The following is a 16,738-nucleotide window of genomic DNA, read 5'->3' as shown; positions in this document are numbered from 1 at the left end:
GAAAAATTATTATATGTAAAAAAATATTATGGAGATAAAAAATAGCTTAATTAAATATTCATTGATATATATCTTCGTCGGATGATTTTATGATCTTTTTCTTTTTTCTTTTTTTTTTTCTTTTTTTTTTTTGTTCTTTTTTAAAAGGTAATATTCACTTAGTATACTATAACTTGTTCATAATCGTTTTATGTACGAAGAAATCTAAAGTCCCTATGCATTTATTTTAGTTGGTACGACAAATAGTAATTTTATCAATGCAAGTCCTGTGCAATGATGGACGAAGAACACGGAGGCCGCTTGTGCATGCCGTCAGATCGTTGATTAGAATAAATTTATTCGATCATATCTATTAACGGTGAACCCCTCCGTGTTTTGATTGTTGTCTTATTGGTATTCGCGGGTGGTTTTAGTGACAATTCTCTTATAGTGAAAATTTTGGCGCGCCGCTTTTCGTCAATTTGACGGGAGTTTCTGAAGAAATCTTAATGGTATAAGTCGACAATATGAAGGTTCATTGAATCAAGAAATCATTGTAGAATAAGGATCTATCAATTGTTATTACTGTTAGCTCGTAGTAGGATGATTGTGCAACGTGAAAAGTATATACACGCCCGAGCCATTGGCGTTCGCTAAGCGGGCACACTAGAATACGCGAGACCAGTGCCGTAAACATCGTGCGAGTAAATACGCGCTCTGCGTCCTCCGTGTATACGTGTTAACGTTACGCACAATTTCTCGGTCTTCCGAGTTTTCATTCGACGTAACGTTATTCTTATAAGACGTTCAAACTATTCATTTCGTTAATAATAATTAAGTGAAGTAATATAAATATAAAATTCATCTGAAATCACGAAGTAAGGGAGGTTAGAGTCTCGAAGAGATACGGTATCGAGACGGTGTTGGGAATATCGAAAGCGGCAAGTTTTTTTTTTTTTCTTCTCGTGGGTGCGAAGAAATTTTCGAATTTTTCGTCGGCAGATAAGAAAGTGATAAGAAGTCTAGGGGAGAAAACAAAAAAATATCACAAAAAGAAAAGAAAAAGTTTTTTTTTTTCTATCTATCTTTCTCTCTCTCTCTTTCTCTTTTCTCTCTCTCTCTCTCTCTCTCTTACTCTTACTCTCTCTCTATCTATCTCTCTCTGTCTTTCTCTCTCTTTAACATAAAAGAAAGATAAAACGATTTTGGTGCCATCGGGGGACGTTCGGTTGGCTCTGGGGGAAACAGTGTGTATAGTCGCGCGGCATGAGAAAATGATGTGATCGACGGTCATCATGGCGGCACCCATGTTAAAGTGGAAGCGGATCACAAATCCGACCGGGCCTCAGCCAAGACCCAGACATGGGCATAGGGCGGTAGCCATTAAGGATCTTATGGTCGTTTTTGGCGGTGGAAACGAGGGTATAGTAGACGAACTTCATGTCTATAACACAGGTGAGTCAATTTCGCGCTGCTATGCGTCCTTGCGCGCCTGATCCTAACGATTCCCGCGATCCAAGATGGCGGCATTCGTTGACAAGACGGTCACCGGCCGGAACCGATCGGAATCAAGAAAATCTCTGGCTTAGCAACCCTTAATGCGTTGCTCGTTAATGAATCTGAAAATTTTTTCCAAACGGATCCTCTTTCTTTTTTTTTTCATCGAAGTACGTGATAGTATCAACGTTAGCTTAGAATCCTACTGTCATTTTTCGTGTTTATACGCGCGGGAGCAGCCATTGCTGTCTCGCCCGCCCCACCACGCGCAACGCAACGCAACGCTGCGCTGCGCTACGCTGCGTTTCGTTGCGTTGCGTTGTGCTGCGCTGTTTCCCATCATTCCATGTTCATGCTTCGTCTTTCCTTCTCTTTTCCTTTTCTACATATGTATGCACTCGCACTGCTACATACCCCCTCTCCTCTTCTTCTAGTTTTCATTTTTATATTACTACTCCTATTTCGAACATAAACGATATCACTGTTGCCGCCTGGTTGCCGCGCTTATTGTACTGGCGCGCAATTTTTTCTTTCTTTTCTTTTTCTTTTTTTTTTCTTTTTCTTTTTTTTTTCTTTTTAATTCCTTTCGAAGAATATATTGTAAATATTTTCTCCCATCGATATATTTTATATTAAATAATTTTTTTCTTAGATTAAATAAATAATACTCCTCCGAAAGAAGTAGTTAAATTGAATAATTTTTTTTTCTTTTTTTTTTTTTTCTTTTTTTTTTTACAGCAACTAATCAATGGTTCGTACCATTAACCAAAGGCGATATTCCACCTGGCTGTGCGGCCTATGGATTTGTGGTCGATGGTACACGCATATTGGTTTTTGGTGGAATGGTAGAATATGGCAAGTACTCTAATGAACTCTATGAGCTTCAAGCGAGTAGGTGGGAATGGAAAAGATTAAAACCAAAACCACCAAAACATGATCCTCCACCTTGTCCACGGTTAGGCCATAGTTTTACTCTTATTGGAAATAGAGTCTTTTTATTCGGAGGTTTGGCCAATGATAGCGAAGATCCAAAAAATAATATACCGAGATATTTAAATGATCTCTATACATTGGAACTTCTTCCAAATGGAGCAACAGCATGGGATGTTCCACAAACCCATGGTCATGCACCTCCACCTCGAGAGTCGCACACAGGTGTTGCTTATACAGATCGTACAACAGGTAAATCTTGCTTGGTGATCTATGGTGGTATGAGTGGTTGTCGTTTGGGTGACCTATGGTTTCTCGATGTCGATTCAATGACATGGAACAAGCCAGTAGTACATGGACCTACGCCGCTACCACGTTCTCTCCATACTGCTACTTTAATCGGTCACAGAATGTATGTTTTCGGGGGATGGGTGCCCCTTGTGGTAGATGATGTAAAAGTAGCAACACACGAGAAAGAATGGAAATGTACAAGTACATTAGCATGTTTAAATTTAGGTGAGTTAACATTTATATGTCATTCAAATTAAGCTTTCTTTTTTACTTATTTATATATATATATATATATATATATATATATATATATATATATATATATATATATATTTCTTTTTTTCAGTAAATTTATACGCAATAATATTTTCTTTATTTTAGAAACATTAACGTGGGAGCAACTGACGGTAGATTCTCTTGAGGAAAATGTACCGCGTGCACGTGCCGGACATTGCGCTGTTGGTGTGCACAGTAGATTATATGTTTGGTCTGGGCGCGATGGTTATCGTAAAGCTTGGAACAACCAGGTTAGGGTTAGTTGTTCTTTTGCGAATATTATCAGAAGAAATGGTATTTTATTGACAATTTTGAAACCCATTCGCAGGTTTGTTGTAAAGATCTTTGGTATCTTGAAGTGAACAAACCACCTGCACCTTCTCGCGTTCAACTGGTCAGGGCTTCCACTCAAACGTTGGAAGTTAGTTGGGCTGCTACTCCATCTGCACAATATTATATTCTACAAATTCAGAAATATGATATGCCACCTACTTCAACTGGAACATTTCCAACAGTTAGCGCTCCTACTAGTGTACCAATTACTACATCTGCAGTTGTAACACCTGCAACTATACCTGTAACAACTCCTCCCATTACGACCGTTGCATCTCTTCCATCGACTCCAACTTCTGCTAGATCGTCATTACCTCAAGCTCCAGTAAGAGTGCAGTCGACTGTACAAAGTCCTGCCCAAAAAGTACCGCAAGTTACGCCAAAGGTAACGAATCCTATGACTCCAAGAGTAGCTGGAAATCTCATCAGAATTCGATCACCTATGGCAACTTCGGTAGCTAGTACAACTACCGAACAAACAACTCCTATCACAACTGTAACTGGTCAAACACCAACTGCTATGTCAGGAATTGCAGCATTAGCAGCTGCTGCTGCTGCAACTCCAAAAATAAGTATGAATAATGTACCCGTAATACCGCAAACTACCGCTAATACTATTAGGATGAAGAATGTTCAACCGGGTCAGCAAATACGTTTTGCTGCGCCTGGAGCAACGGTACTACGTACTGCGTCGCCACAACAGAGTAAACAAATAATACTTCAGAAACCAGGTCAAAATATATCTGGTCAACCCCAAATTGTACACCTTCTTAAAACTGGCCAAGGTATGGTAGCCACAGTGCCTAAAGTAAGTCTTATTCCTGGGAAAACAGTTCAAGCGACTGGAACAAAACCACTTAATCAAGGTCCTACAATATTGAGATTAGTTAATCCTAATACCGTCGCAGGATCAAAAATATTAACGACCATGAAAACATCCAGTATAGTAGCAATGAGTAAAGGACAAAATATAAGCGGGAAACAAACAATAATGATTACGAAACCTGGTGGTAACGGTGGTTTAGTTGGAAGGACAAACCAAATTATTGTTGTTACGACAGGATCTAGTTTAAGAGCTGTACAAGCTGTGACTACTTCACAGGCTGGCGCTGGTCAGACTGGTAGTTTATCGACTCCTGTGAATGTATTACCTTTATCGGCTACAAATCATGTAACAAATCAACAAGGAGTCAAAATGATTGTTGTGTCTTCTGGAGCAATGGGCGGGGCTACAGCCGGAAAACCAATAACAATAACAGTACCAGGACAGGGTGGTGTACCAAAGACCGTAACTATTGCTACTAAAGGAAATCCTCAAGCAATATTCAATCCTGGAAAAAGTCAGATAGTTACAGTGCCACAAATTCAAAAGGCGTCTGTAAGTATATCTAAAATTTTATATATTAATAACATTTAACAAATGTATATTTTATCATTTTGCGTTGCTAATTGTTTGATATATTTCAGGAGACTGTTGCAGTTTCTGGAAAGCCTGTAACACTACAGATGTCAGGAGGCATAGGTGCAAAAACTGTTACTTTAATGCCCACAAGTAGTTCAATAGTCACTACGTCTAGTGCATCCGAAACAATAGACGCTAGTAAAATGCTTTTCGTTCCATCGCAAAAGCAACCATCAGCTTCATTAGGTAAGTATCATATGGAAAAAATAATATATAAATATAACAATTGGATCAATTTATGAAACAATTTTATGGTATTTAATTGAAAATTTTGTAGCATCTACTTCCGATGGCCCAGCCACCACTGATGCAGCTTTAGCTGCTCTTGCAGCAGAAGCAGGCTTAATAGATCCTGTTCAGGAACCGTCTGGTGGTTTATCTTTCATGGTAACCACGGATGATGTTACAGAAAGTGATGGAAAAACAGAAGATAGTTGTAATGGTAATGAAGCAACAACAGCAGCAGCTTTAGTTTCTCAAATGACTGGTGGGGAATCTATGCAAGTTGACGGTGAAGGAAATTTCGTTATTCCGCAAGTCGATGGTCCGTCAGATATTGTTTTATCCGAGGACGAAAATAATAAAGCCGATTTAGAGGAAGAACCTACGCCTGAGAGTCAGGACGAACAACCTGCTGCAGATCCTCAAGAAATGGAGCAAGATGTTGGTTCTGCTGTTACAGAAAATATTTCAATGGAAATGTCTCCTGTTAAAGAAACAGAACCTTCCGCAGAAACAGCATGTGAAACATCTACTTCTGCTATGGTTGACGAAGAATTACCGATAGATTCGAAAGAAAAAATAACTGAGGTACAAATGGAATCTACGGAAAGTACTAATGAAACGGATATACCTAATGAAAGTGATATACAAATTAATGCACCTTCCGAAGAAATGCAAATAAAGCATGATATCGCTGCGGAACAACAACCTGTTAGAGAAATTACACCAGAAGAAAGTGTAACTGCGACATTAGTAGAACCAGTGGATAACAATAAAAGTGAACAAGATACAAACAATGAATTAAAAAGTATGACTTTCGATTCGTATTCATCTGAGGAAAAGCCTTTATCGTCTGAGCACATATCAGCTGAAGATAATATTTTACATCAATCACATATCTCTCCAGACGAAAATCAAGAAATAGAAAATGTTAAAAGTGATATAAATGAATCAGAAGGTGGAGAAATTTTAAAAAAGACTTCTCCAATAGAGAATACGCCCGACGAAGATGAACCTATGCTTACAGATAATTCTTTACAAGAGACACATGTAAATGTTCATGTTGTAACACCTGTTATTCCAACAGAATTACAAGTGAAATTAGAGGAGTCTGATGAATCTATGGAACGTGATAAGACTCCTGATGTATCTGTATCGAATATCAATGGTATAGCTTCCGTATTGAAAGAATCGGACGTTTCTCAGAAGCCAATGACGCCAGTAAAAGTGGAAGTTAAAGATGAGCATATTACAAAAAGGGATAACGTAAAACAAGAAAAAGTACATAGTAACAGATCAGAGAGTGGAGATGATTCAACGGCATTAACTACTTTAGCTACTGCTGCTTTGGGATCGGCAGAACCACCTGTGAAAATGAAAAACGAACAAGTGAGAGCTTGTTTTTCCTTTTTTTTTTGCTTTTATATATATATATTTTTTTTTTTTTTCTTTTTTTTCTATATTAAATATATTAAGTATATTCTTACCTTTGATATTAATACTTATGTACATGCTGTTAACAGAACGAAGAAGAAAAGAAAGAGGTAGAATGGTATGACGTAGGAGTGATAAAGGGAACAAGTTTTACAGTACAGCATTATTATCTTCCTGGAGATGAGCCACTAGATATAACACAACCGTTAACAATGGACGTTTTTAAAGGAAGAACGAAAATACCTCTTGAACCTGGAACTGCTTACAAGTTTAGAGTTGCTGCTGTGAATAGTTGTGGACAAAGTGCCTGGAGCGAGGTAATTTACATAAATTTTTTTTTTTTTTTTATTAGCTATTATATTATGTAATCGGTTAATTACTATATATATATATATATATATATATATATATATATATATATATATATATATATATATATACTTTCATTATTAAAGGTATCTGCATTCAAAACGTGTCTTCCGGGATTTCCTGGTGCTCCAAGCGCCATCAAAATTTCAAAATCTGCAGAGGGTGCTCAAATATCTTGGGAGCCACCACCTAGCAATGTGGGACCCATTTTAGAATATTCTGTTTATCTGGCAGTTAGAAGTGCTAGTACAGCATTAAATAATGAAGGAGAACCAAGAACGATCGTGTCAACACCAAATCAATTAGCTTTCATTAGAGTATATTGTGGTTCAAACAATTCCTGTTCTGTGAATAATAGTTCTCTAAGTGCTGCTCATGTGGATACCACTACAAAACCGGCCATAATATTTAGAATAGCGGCAAGAAATGACAAAGGATACGGACCAGCGACACAAGTTAGGTGGTTGCAAGGTTAGTAAAGAAAATCTTTTTTTTTTTTTTTTTTTTTTTTCAAACCGATTTAGATAATATCTAATGATTTCTTTTTTATTTTTTTTATGAAAAATTATCTTGATTACTAATCACAAAAATAAATTTATATTATTTTATTAGCAGATCCAACTACCGCCGTGAAAAGTAATCCGCAAGTAAAACGACCTGGTCCTGATATACGTTCACAAGCAAGTTCACCACAAAAGAAAGTGAAATCAGACACAGCAGGCGATAATTTTTCGTGAGCCTGTCGTATTTGACTTTTTATAACTCAAACGAGATGCTATTCATTATTTCAATTTCCGCTGATACACACACGCCTAACAACGATAATGAAACGGTGTATTGTTTGAGCGAACAACGTGATATATGCGAATAAATAAAAGAATTGAATCTACGATAAGGGGCAATGAAAAAGAAGAAGAATAATAAAAAGAAGAAGAAGAATAATAAAAAGAAGAAGAATAATAAAAAGAAGAAGAAAAAGATGAAGAAGAAGATGAAGAAGGTGTCCATAAGTAGAATGATTGAGGTATAACATAAGAATTCAAAAAGTATTTTAAATGTTCTATATAAATACAAGGTCTTTCTGTACCACGATTTTCACTCACCGTTTTCCTCCTATTCTTTCGCAAATAAGCGAAAATATTCTGTAAAGACAGTATGAGTACCATTAATAAATGACAAGAGGTAATTATTTTGAAGTTAAGCAAGTTTTTCCATGTTTATAGTATTTCTATAAATGGTAAGACATATAGAGGATATTCACACTTGCATCAAAAAACAACACATTTTTCAACAATTATAAACTACTTTTATCTAAACATCATTATATCATTTTAATTCATTCTTAAACTATATAATCATTTCATTTTAAATCAAATATTTACTAATTATTTAACGCGAGTCATTTTAAAGTTTTAACAAACAAACAAACAAGAAATGATAATAAAAAAACAATATCGTAGGAATTACAAAAAAGGCTGATGCAAGTGTTAAAAAAAAAAAAAAAAAAAAAAAAAGAAAAAAGAAAAAAGACGAAGAAAAAAGAATACAAAGGTTTTGAGATTATAACAAAAATAAAATTTCACGTAAGATATCGGTGCTATGCATTGTCTTGGATACTTTTGTTACTGCCAAATAATGAGAAAAGAATAGATTATTCAGAATGAAAATGCAACACGTACTGAATCATCTCTCTCTCTAAAGAGTGTCTAATTGTACATTACTTATATGATTTATTAGTCTCCAGAACATTTGAGAGACAAATATATTTTGTAAAAATAGAAAGTAAAGAAAAAAATGTGTGTAATATCCACGTATGTCTTAAGAATTCGATTTAAAGATATTAATATTTTAGTAAAACAGACAGTGTAGTCGCGATAAAAAAAAAAAGTTACGGATATTCTCCATAAATAAAAAAGAATATTTGTTTTTATAAATTAATATGTTATAATATTAGTATTATTAATATATAGGGACAATTTGTTACAGACGAAATTGGATATAGTTATGGAAGCACATGATAAATAATTAAAAATAAACAAATTAAAAATGTAATATCCCTAACTTTTCTCTTGTGCATAATATAATATATTTTAATCAAAATATTCAATATAAGCTTTTAAAAAACAGAAAATTTGAAAGAATTAATTATATAAAAAATATATTATCCTCCGTCTAGTTTTTTCTGGGTGGCTTTTTTCTTGGGGCTATGTTGAAACTCTACAATAATAATTTAAATGCGCACATTTTATGTTGAATTGCGAATATATGTTTTTTGTTATCCATCTTTAAGTAAAAAAGAAAAAAAAAAGAAAAAAAAATAAAAAGAGAAAATACTTTTCCACTAATAAAGCATTGTAAATGCTCAGACATACTTGTATTACATACATATGTCATTTTAGTGGACTTATTATAGATGGATTATTTAAAATATATATGTTACAAATGATATAAAATGAGTGTTTTAATATAATTTTGCATTATCTGAGCGTACAGATTTCAATTATAGTTTTGTATTTCAAACGAATATCTATCGAATAATCTATTTTTGCACATAGTCATTATTCTCGTTATTTCAATATATTTTATTTTATGCTGTACCCAATAATGTACAAATTAATTGTTTCTTTTTAAATAAATTTTTGCATGAATTATAATTTATATATTAAAAATATTATTTGATATAGCATAAAGTAAAAAGTGAAAATGTTTTTTTTGTTTTTTTTTTGTTTTTTTTTTGTTTTTTTTTTTGTTTTTTTTTTTTTTTTTTTTTTTTTTTTTTTTTGTTTTTTTTTTTTTCTTCTTTTTTTTTTCTTTTTTTTTTGGACAAACAAAATTGATGATAAAATCTTGTGCATTGTGTAATTGATATTAATCTTATACATAAAAAAATATATATATATATATAAAAAAAAGATTAAATAATCTTGATTTTAAATTATCAGACATGTATTTCAATTTTGTGTTCTGAATTAATTCGCTTAAATGATAAACATTTGTGTGCAACTTATTAATAGGTTATTAATAAATTTCCCCATCGTTTTGTTTTATAAATTCTATATGCAGAAGATGATGCTAGTTTTTAGAAACTATTTGCAGATATAAAATATTTTCATAAATATATGTATCATAGAGCATTTTGTTTTCTCTCTGTAAATCATCTCACTGCATTTATATTAATAACAGTACGCTCTCCAATATGTTGTAAGATCTGTTAATAAATGTAGATCAATTTCATAAAAAGAAACTAGACTTCATTTGATCATAGTATTGTAATATAATTACAGAATGTACTTATACTATTGTATATACTATAGCATATTAGAAGAATCATTGTAATGAACATTATGGTATTTTATTTTATGTATTTAAGTGAACATGTACCAACAGAAAAATCATAATAAGGTACAAGGCACTTAAAAATTTTATATGACATACAATGCATTGTGTTCTTTGATGGACATCATTCAAGGACATATGTATATGATTTATTTTCAATCATTGTTTATTCTTAATTCTATAATATCTACTATACAATTCTTTTCTTTTCAAGGACAATATGTTGATTTAATTTAACATAAATAAGCTTGAAATAACGAAGAAAATGTTGTAAATTAGTATTAACATTGTAGATAAGAGTGGATGAATAGTGGAGTAAACAAATTCATCCATTTTTACAATATATCAGAATTCTTTAGTGTTGCCTTTCCACTGATATCTAGCCCTTTCTTGGCAGTAACGAAAGCAAGTATATTGATGTATCCTACAAGTTTGATTGACATTTTTAATGCACTAGATTCTGTTATAAAATGAAAAATGGTGATAGGAAAACAGCTCTACTTTTTTTTAATAGTTTTATCCACAACGCGAATGTAACATGTTGGTAGAGAAGTATAGAATAATAACGGGACAACGATTTTACTTAAAAAAAAAAAAAAAAGAAAAAAAAAAAGAAAAAAAGAACAAAAAAAAATTCTTTTCTACATAATCGTACAGTGAGTGTATAGCAAGAGACTATAATTTTTGGTAAGATAATTAAATTGAAAATAATTCTACATTACTGAATATTTACTTATGAGATATAACCAAGTCAACTATATTATTGGATAGACTTTTGATTGGCTGTAAATAATAAAATGCTAATATGAGTTGTAATGATAATTTAGAAGAAAAGATAAAGAATTTAGTGAAGAATTATTTACACAATAATACATAACGTGTTATCGCTAAGTGGATGGATATTGCTAGATATTGCACTGCATACAACTTGCAATTAAATAGCATACATTTATACATATTTTTCCATATGAAACTTCAAATAGATTTTTCGACGTGTTTCATATTTCAAATTTCTGAGAACAACTAGAAAATTATAGATAATGTAGAATGTATTTAAAAAGATCACAGGATGCTAAAACTTCTTATAGGCGTATTTGGAACATCTGGAAAAGGTTCGTGCTATTGAAATACTTATTATTTATGATACTGTTTTATAATAAGATAAATAGCATGTAAACCGAGATAGCAGTTGCGGGAAGTATGATTAAGGAGAAAGGATGGCGTTTCAAAATTCTAAAAATTTCTTATAATAAATGAAAAATCTATAAAAAAAATATACTTTCCCATAAACAGCTATCTTCCCTGGCAACATATTAATGAAGAGTGAATAATAAATCTGGACATTCAAAAGAAAAAAAAAATTATGCAATTTTATGGATATATAAAAATGTCCTAATTAAAACACAATTTTAAAAGGTCAGCAAAGTGAAAATTGTTTCAATTAGATGAGAATTTTCTAAAAAAAAAAAAAAAAGAAAAAAAATATTCATAAAGTTTCATAATTTTTTGTACCACTAAATTTGCAATAATTTCTTGCAAGCTATTGTAAATATATCTTGTGAACTGTGTTAGATTTTACAAATTTTTAACAGCATTTTAAAAATCCGTGTGCCTAATTGCAAACCCGATTACGATAAAAAAGAAAAAAAAAATATTAAATCCTTGATCGCTTAATTGTTCTCAATATTTGCGTTAATAAAAGAAAGTTGTATATAAAATGAATGTTATACGAAAAAGAATTTTAATCACATATTATTTTTAATTTTCTCTATGATATAATTTCAAATAATTATTTTCATAGATTTCCATTGAAAATATACGTTGCTATTGAATTTGTGTATACGACTATAAATTAAAAAAAAAAAAAAAAAAAAAAAAAGAAAAAAAGAAAAAAAAGATAAAATTCTAAAAATAATTTAAATAAGATGTACTAACCTTACAAAATTAATTTTTATAAGAAAAGAAGTTTCGGGCCAATGGCAATATTATCGAAACTACGCAATATATTAAAATTTAAAAATGATCAAAGTATGTGTATAAATCATTCACACATTACACACACACCCACACACACACACACGCACGCACGCACGCACACACGTATACATATATATAAGGAAATTACAATTAGATCGAACAACACAACAAGCCTCCTTTGACATTCTATTCAATAATGAATAATCTATGATGGTAGAATGTTAAGTCAAAACATATTATGTATAATGAAGGAAAAATAAAGTAAATGTGACTTTCGTATATACATATGTAAATAAATACATACATACATATAAATAACTTTCTTTTCATTTATACAAAATAATTGTTCTAAACTCTAAACTAAACTTTTTTATATAATCAAATAATAATAATAATAATAATAATAATAATAATAATTATAATAATAATAATAATAAAAAATCAATAATTTATAAAGCTAATATTAATCTTTTTTTTACAAAATATCGATTACGTACATATGTACAATTTACTTCTACAAATGTTAATGATACGTAATAATCTCTAACCAAATATTCGCATTTTTTTGTAATTAACTCATTGGCATAGAAAGATGTCAAGTAAAGAAAATAAGCACAAATTATAATTTATTTTAAAGTAATATTCACGATCATTCACAATTATCAGCTGGTTAATTGGAATAAATATTAATGACCGATACGTGTAACGATTTTTGTATGCACATTGATAAGAAGTAGCACAAATGGTAACCATATGCACTGTAGTATATATACTAAACGTCCATGTCATAAGATAACAGAGAGTGAAGCAGTTGTTATATTATATTTCCCATTTAAATTATAGATATGTATACGTGTCGGTGACAATACTAATAATTAATATTACAAGAAATAACAACGAAACACGTACGAATTAATTCTAAGATGTTTCGATCGCAAATGTCATTATAAAAATTTCGTACTTGGTTTAAAGGTTAGAGTGTATGAGCACTTAATGTATACGTATGCCGGGAAGTATAAAATAAATTGAAATTTAATTTTATCAAAAGTTTCTTTAAAAAGTATTTGCAAAGACTTAATCTATCTAAAAGTATTTAGAGATATTGACTTTATTTCTTTGTTTTATAAGCTTATTATTAATATCAAAGCTTATGCATATTAGGTGGGAAGCTAAGAATAAAAGTATAATGGGAATCGACAGCATGAGAGTTGGAACAGGCAGATGTTCACCTCTTTTAGTTGGAGGACTCTTTATTGCATGTTTAATGCTTATTTGCAACTGGTGGACTTTATCTTCTGAAAATTTAGATTTAGTGCACCAAATAGATGAACTTAATGAGCAGCTTAAAATAAGGTAAAGATACTTTATTATATGGCATATTGTATATATTAGAAAATATATTTTTTAGAAATAATTAGTATTATGCTACTGATATTGTATCAAATTATAATCCTTTCCTTCAAAAGAGTTAATTAACAACTAATCAAATATATGCACATAATCTTATATATTAATTTTGATTATTATAAAGTGTTGTAATATTTAGTTATTAAATATGTTATAAAAAAAAATAAAATTATATCTTTTATAGCGCAGAAGATAGAGATCAGTGTGTAACATTACGCAGTAAATTAGAACAAAGATATAAACAAATGGAAGATGACATAGCTTATTTACATGTAAGATTAGAAAAGCAAAATGATTTAGAGAAAAAAAATGATGAACTTAAAGATTCTATAGTAATCTGTAAAAGTGAATTAGACTCATTGAATAAATTAGATGCTAAACGAAAAGAAAATAAAAAACTTCAAGAAGAATTGGACAGAGTATGTTACTTTTTTTTTTATATATATAAAATATATCATATATAGCTATTAAGTTATTAATAAAATAATTTTCATAGGTCAAAGATGAAATGGAAAAATTAAAACTTGCTTATAATGCACCAGCTAATAATATTAAATCTGATCTTACATTAACACGTAAGTTGTTATTTACATATTACAGTATTACTTGAATAGCATAGCATTTTATTTTATATTTTAATTTTTAATAATATATTTACACATTTTAAACTGTCCATATATTCTAATTATATGAACGTTTTCTATTATTTTTTCTTTATTATGCTTTAATTCTATTAACATTTTTTTTATTAAATATACTTTATACTGAATTATTATCGCAAGGTTCTTTATATATTGGGCAATTTAAATGTTACTTCAAATAGAAGTTCTTATTTATTCAAACCGAATCAAGTTAAGTCATTTATTTAAAAAAAAAAAAAAAAAAAAAAAAAAGTAAACAAAAAAGTATCGCCTTTTAATTTCTGACTTAGTATCATAAGATATTCTCGGACTCTGCTGATTTAGCTACAAGAAAGGTCATTGATGCTAGTCAGTTACATCTTGTTCGGGACTCCGCTATAAGAATATCTGTAGCTGGTCAGCGTGGTTTGAAGTACCATCAAATCCCAATTCTACCAACAGATCCACCTGGTGCTGTGCGCCTAGCTCCTCGTCTTTCAGTAACAATGTTAAAAGGTAGTGATACTTTCCTCAAAATTCAGGGAAAGAAAAGAACTGCCATGAAAATCTATTAGTTTTATTTTTTCAATTTTTCCATTTCCAAAAAACAAGAAACATTACATTCCAATAAATAATCTTTTTTTATCGATATAATTTTCCATGTTGAAATTATTTTTTTAAATTGATTGGATATATTAAAAATAATATATAATTAAATCCTAGGAGATTTTTGATCAAAGAAATACATAGAACATATATACATTTATTTGTTGTTAAAATATATATATATATATATGATGAATTTAAAATCGTAATAAATATTCATATATCGGTTGAAATTTTATTATTATTTTATATATATATATATATATATATATATATATATATATATAATAATAATAATAATAATAATATTTTATATATATATATATAATAAACATACATGTAGGGATTTGACAAAATAATGGAAATGATTTTTCGGGCGATGAAATAATTTTTTTTGAGTTGATATCAGGGAACCATCATTTATTACAATAGTTTGTGGATAATTGAAAATTTGAAATGTAATTATCAAGGTATTGCGATCTTAATAACGAATATATTTTATATTAAGAGATATAATGAAGAATCGCGTAATACATTCGACCTTTACGGTGATTCAAGTAAAACAAAGATAATCGCTATTGTTACTATCATCAATAACCTTCTCTGTTGTTTGTAACGTTTGTTTGTTTTTATTAGACTATTGTCTTTTCATTCTTAGAATCGTTTAGAACATATTTGTTTATTCTATGTAATAATTTCTACGTAATAGGTCAGTGTATCATTTATTCTCGTGCGCAATGGATTTATAAATGTGTAAGTGCTTCAACATGGGAAAATTATCGGAATTTGAAAAAGAATTGGATTTTTGATTTTTGTACATTTACATAATTAAAAACATCAGCAACATAAACTGTTATTTTATTTCATTTTGATGTATTGAGAGTAAGAATTTTTAAGGTTATGTCAGTATAGACAATAAATAATCATCGAAGGATATTATCAGATAAGAGGACGGAATAGTGGATGGAAATTAATCTCAAAGAACTTTAAAACTATTACATAAAATGTGACAAAAGAACTAAATGAACATTTGAAAGATCCTGTCTCAATTAAAACAGTTTAATGAATGTTTCATGAACATCAACATCAATGGATAGGACTACAATTTCTAAATCTTTGATTATTGAAGACAATGTTATAGAAAAGAAAAAGATAGTGTAATTATTATAAAACAGGAATCTCTGTAGAAAAAAAAAAATAATATGATCTGATTAATGATCTTTCTCATTGTTTCCAACAACAGTATGCTTTTATGTACAGAAAATACTTAAAGAGATTTATTTTCCTAAATGTGTATCTTCTTCAAATGTTTCCATTATTTTGTTTTTAATCCCTGTAAATATATTTCTTGTTAAAATATGACAACTTAAGAATTATTGTAATGTATTATGATTTTATTTTTATTTTATATATCTTTATATATACTTGTATTATATATATATATATAAAAAAAATGCTATGTCATTTTTTTTTACAGGAAAATTAATACATACATATATATATATATAATTTTTCAGCTAAAAGAAATGTAGAAATAGAAAATGGCACGACTCAAGGAATAGAAAATGACGAAGTAGAAAAAAATGGTAATAGAAAATTTTATATATATATATATATATTATATTATTAAATAAATATATATTTAAGCAAATGTTTATTTTCAATCAGATGTAAATAATCAAGGAAATGAGGCAGTAGAAACTGTTTCATATGTAGAAAAGAGAAACCATCAATTATCTAATCAATCGATGCATTAAATATCTCTGTGATATAAATACTTATTTACTGGATGCCTTGTCAATTAAAGTGAATTAAATAATTTGTATAGTATTTCTAAGATAATGACAGATTAGTTTTGGAAATAATGTTCGAAAGCTTTTAATGTTTGGTTACAGTTATGCAATATAAGAATATTAAGTATTATTATACTTATTTTTTTTTTTTTGCAAGAAAATATATCCATATCTGATTTCATGTAAAATTATGTAATAAAAAGAGT

General features: G+C 29.9%; 2 protein-coding genes across 8 annotated transcripts; both read left to right on the top strand.

Annotated features, from left to right (window-relative positions):
• Positions 1-258: 258 nt before the first annotated feature.
• Hcf (Host cell factor) lies at positions 259-9,211 on the top strand. 3 transcript variants are annotated; one of them, XM_035872810.2, is made up of 9 exons: positions 259-1,434; positions 2,215-2,922; positions 3,079-3,230; positions 3,302-4,684; positions 4,774-4,954; positions 5,046-6,379; positions 6,514-6,741; positions 6,880-7,264; positions 7,409-9,211. In XM_035872810.2, the coding sequence occupies exons 1-9, from the start codon at positions 1,275-1,277 to the stop codon at positions 7,528-7,530; spliced, it is 4,653 nt and encodes a 1,550-aa protein (XP_035728703.2). In that variant the 5' UTR covers positions 259-1,274; the 3' UTR covers positions 7,531-9,211. The 3 variants fall into 3 exon arrangements, with proteins under 3 accessions (XP_035728703.2, XP_035728702.2, XP_035728704.2); XM_035872809.2 differs by having other exon boundaries at positions 260-1,434; positions 7,406-9,105; XM_035872811.2 differs by having other exon boundaries at positions 260-1,434; positions 3,079-3,224; positions 7,406-9,104.
• A 581-nt stretch (positions 9,212-9,792) lies between these two features.
• Positions 9,793-16,734, top strand: LOC118444500 (uncharacterized). 5 transcript variants are annotated; one of them, XM_035872813.2, is made up of 7 exons: positions 9,793-11,241; positions 13,268-13,459; positions 13,698-13,932; positions 14,010-14,088; positions 14,479-14,649; positions 16,257-16,325; positions 16,408-16,734. In XM_035872813.2, the coding sequence occupies exons 1-7, from the start codon at positions 11,177-11,179 to the stop codon at positions 16,494-16,496; spliced, it is 900 nt and encodes a 299-aa protein (XP_035728706.2). In that variant the 5' UTR covers positions 9,793-11,176; the 3' UTR covers positions 16,497-16,734. The 5 variants fall into 5 exon arrangements, with proteins under 5 accessions (XP_035728706.2, XP_035728711.2, XP_035728707.2 ...); XM_035872818.2 differs by lacking the exon at positions 9,793-11,241 and adding an exon at positions 12,663-12,851; XM_035872814.2 differs by lacking the exon at positions 9,793-11,241 and adding an exon at positions 12,664-12,851 and having other exon boundaries at positions 12,950-13,459; positions 16,408-16,733.
• The last annotated feature ends 4 nt before the right edge of the window (positions 16,735-16,738 follow it).

Source organism: Vespa mandarinia, chromosome 23, assembly GCF_050613455.1.
Source record: "Vespa mandarinia isolate Hongniang chromosome 23, ASM5061345v1, whole genome shotgun sequence".
NCBI lineage: Eukaryota > Metazoa > Arthropoda > Insecta > Hymenoptera > Vespidae > Vespa > Vespa mandarinia.
Note: the sequence above shows the minus strand (reverse complement) of the source record. Positions and strands in the feature narration are given on the sequence as shown.

Bases quoted from the DNA above. Each gene is read 5' to 3' on its own strand.
- Hcf (XM_035872809.2), top strand. From the start codon at position 1,275: ATGGCGGCACCCATGTTAAAGTGGAAGCGGATCACAAATCCGACCGGG. The intron at 4,685-4,773 runs GTAAGTATATCT...GATATATTTCAG, and splicing joins CACAAATTCAAAAGGCGTCT to GAGACTGTTGCAGTTTCTGG. The intron at 6,380-6,513 runs GTGAGAGCTTGT...TGCTGTTAACAG, and splicing joins TGAAAATGAAAAACGAACAA to AACGAAGAAGAAAAGAAAGA.
- LOC118444500 (XM_035872813.2), top strand. From the start codon at position 11,177: ATGTATTTAAAAAGATCACAGGATGCTAAAACTTCTTATAGGCGTATT. The intron at 13,933-14,009 runs GTATGTTACTTT...TAATTTTCATAG, and splicing joins TTCAAGAAGAATTGGACAGA to GTCAAAGATGAAATGGAAAA. The intron at 14,650-16,256 runs GTAGTGATACTT...ATAATTTTTCAG, and splicing joins TTCAGTAACAATGTTAAAAG to CTAAAAGAAATGTAGAAATA.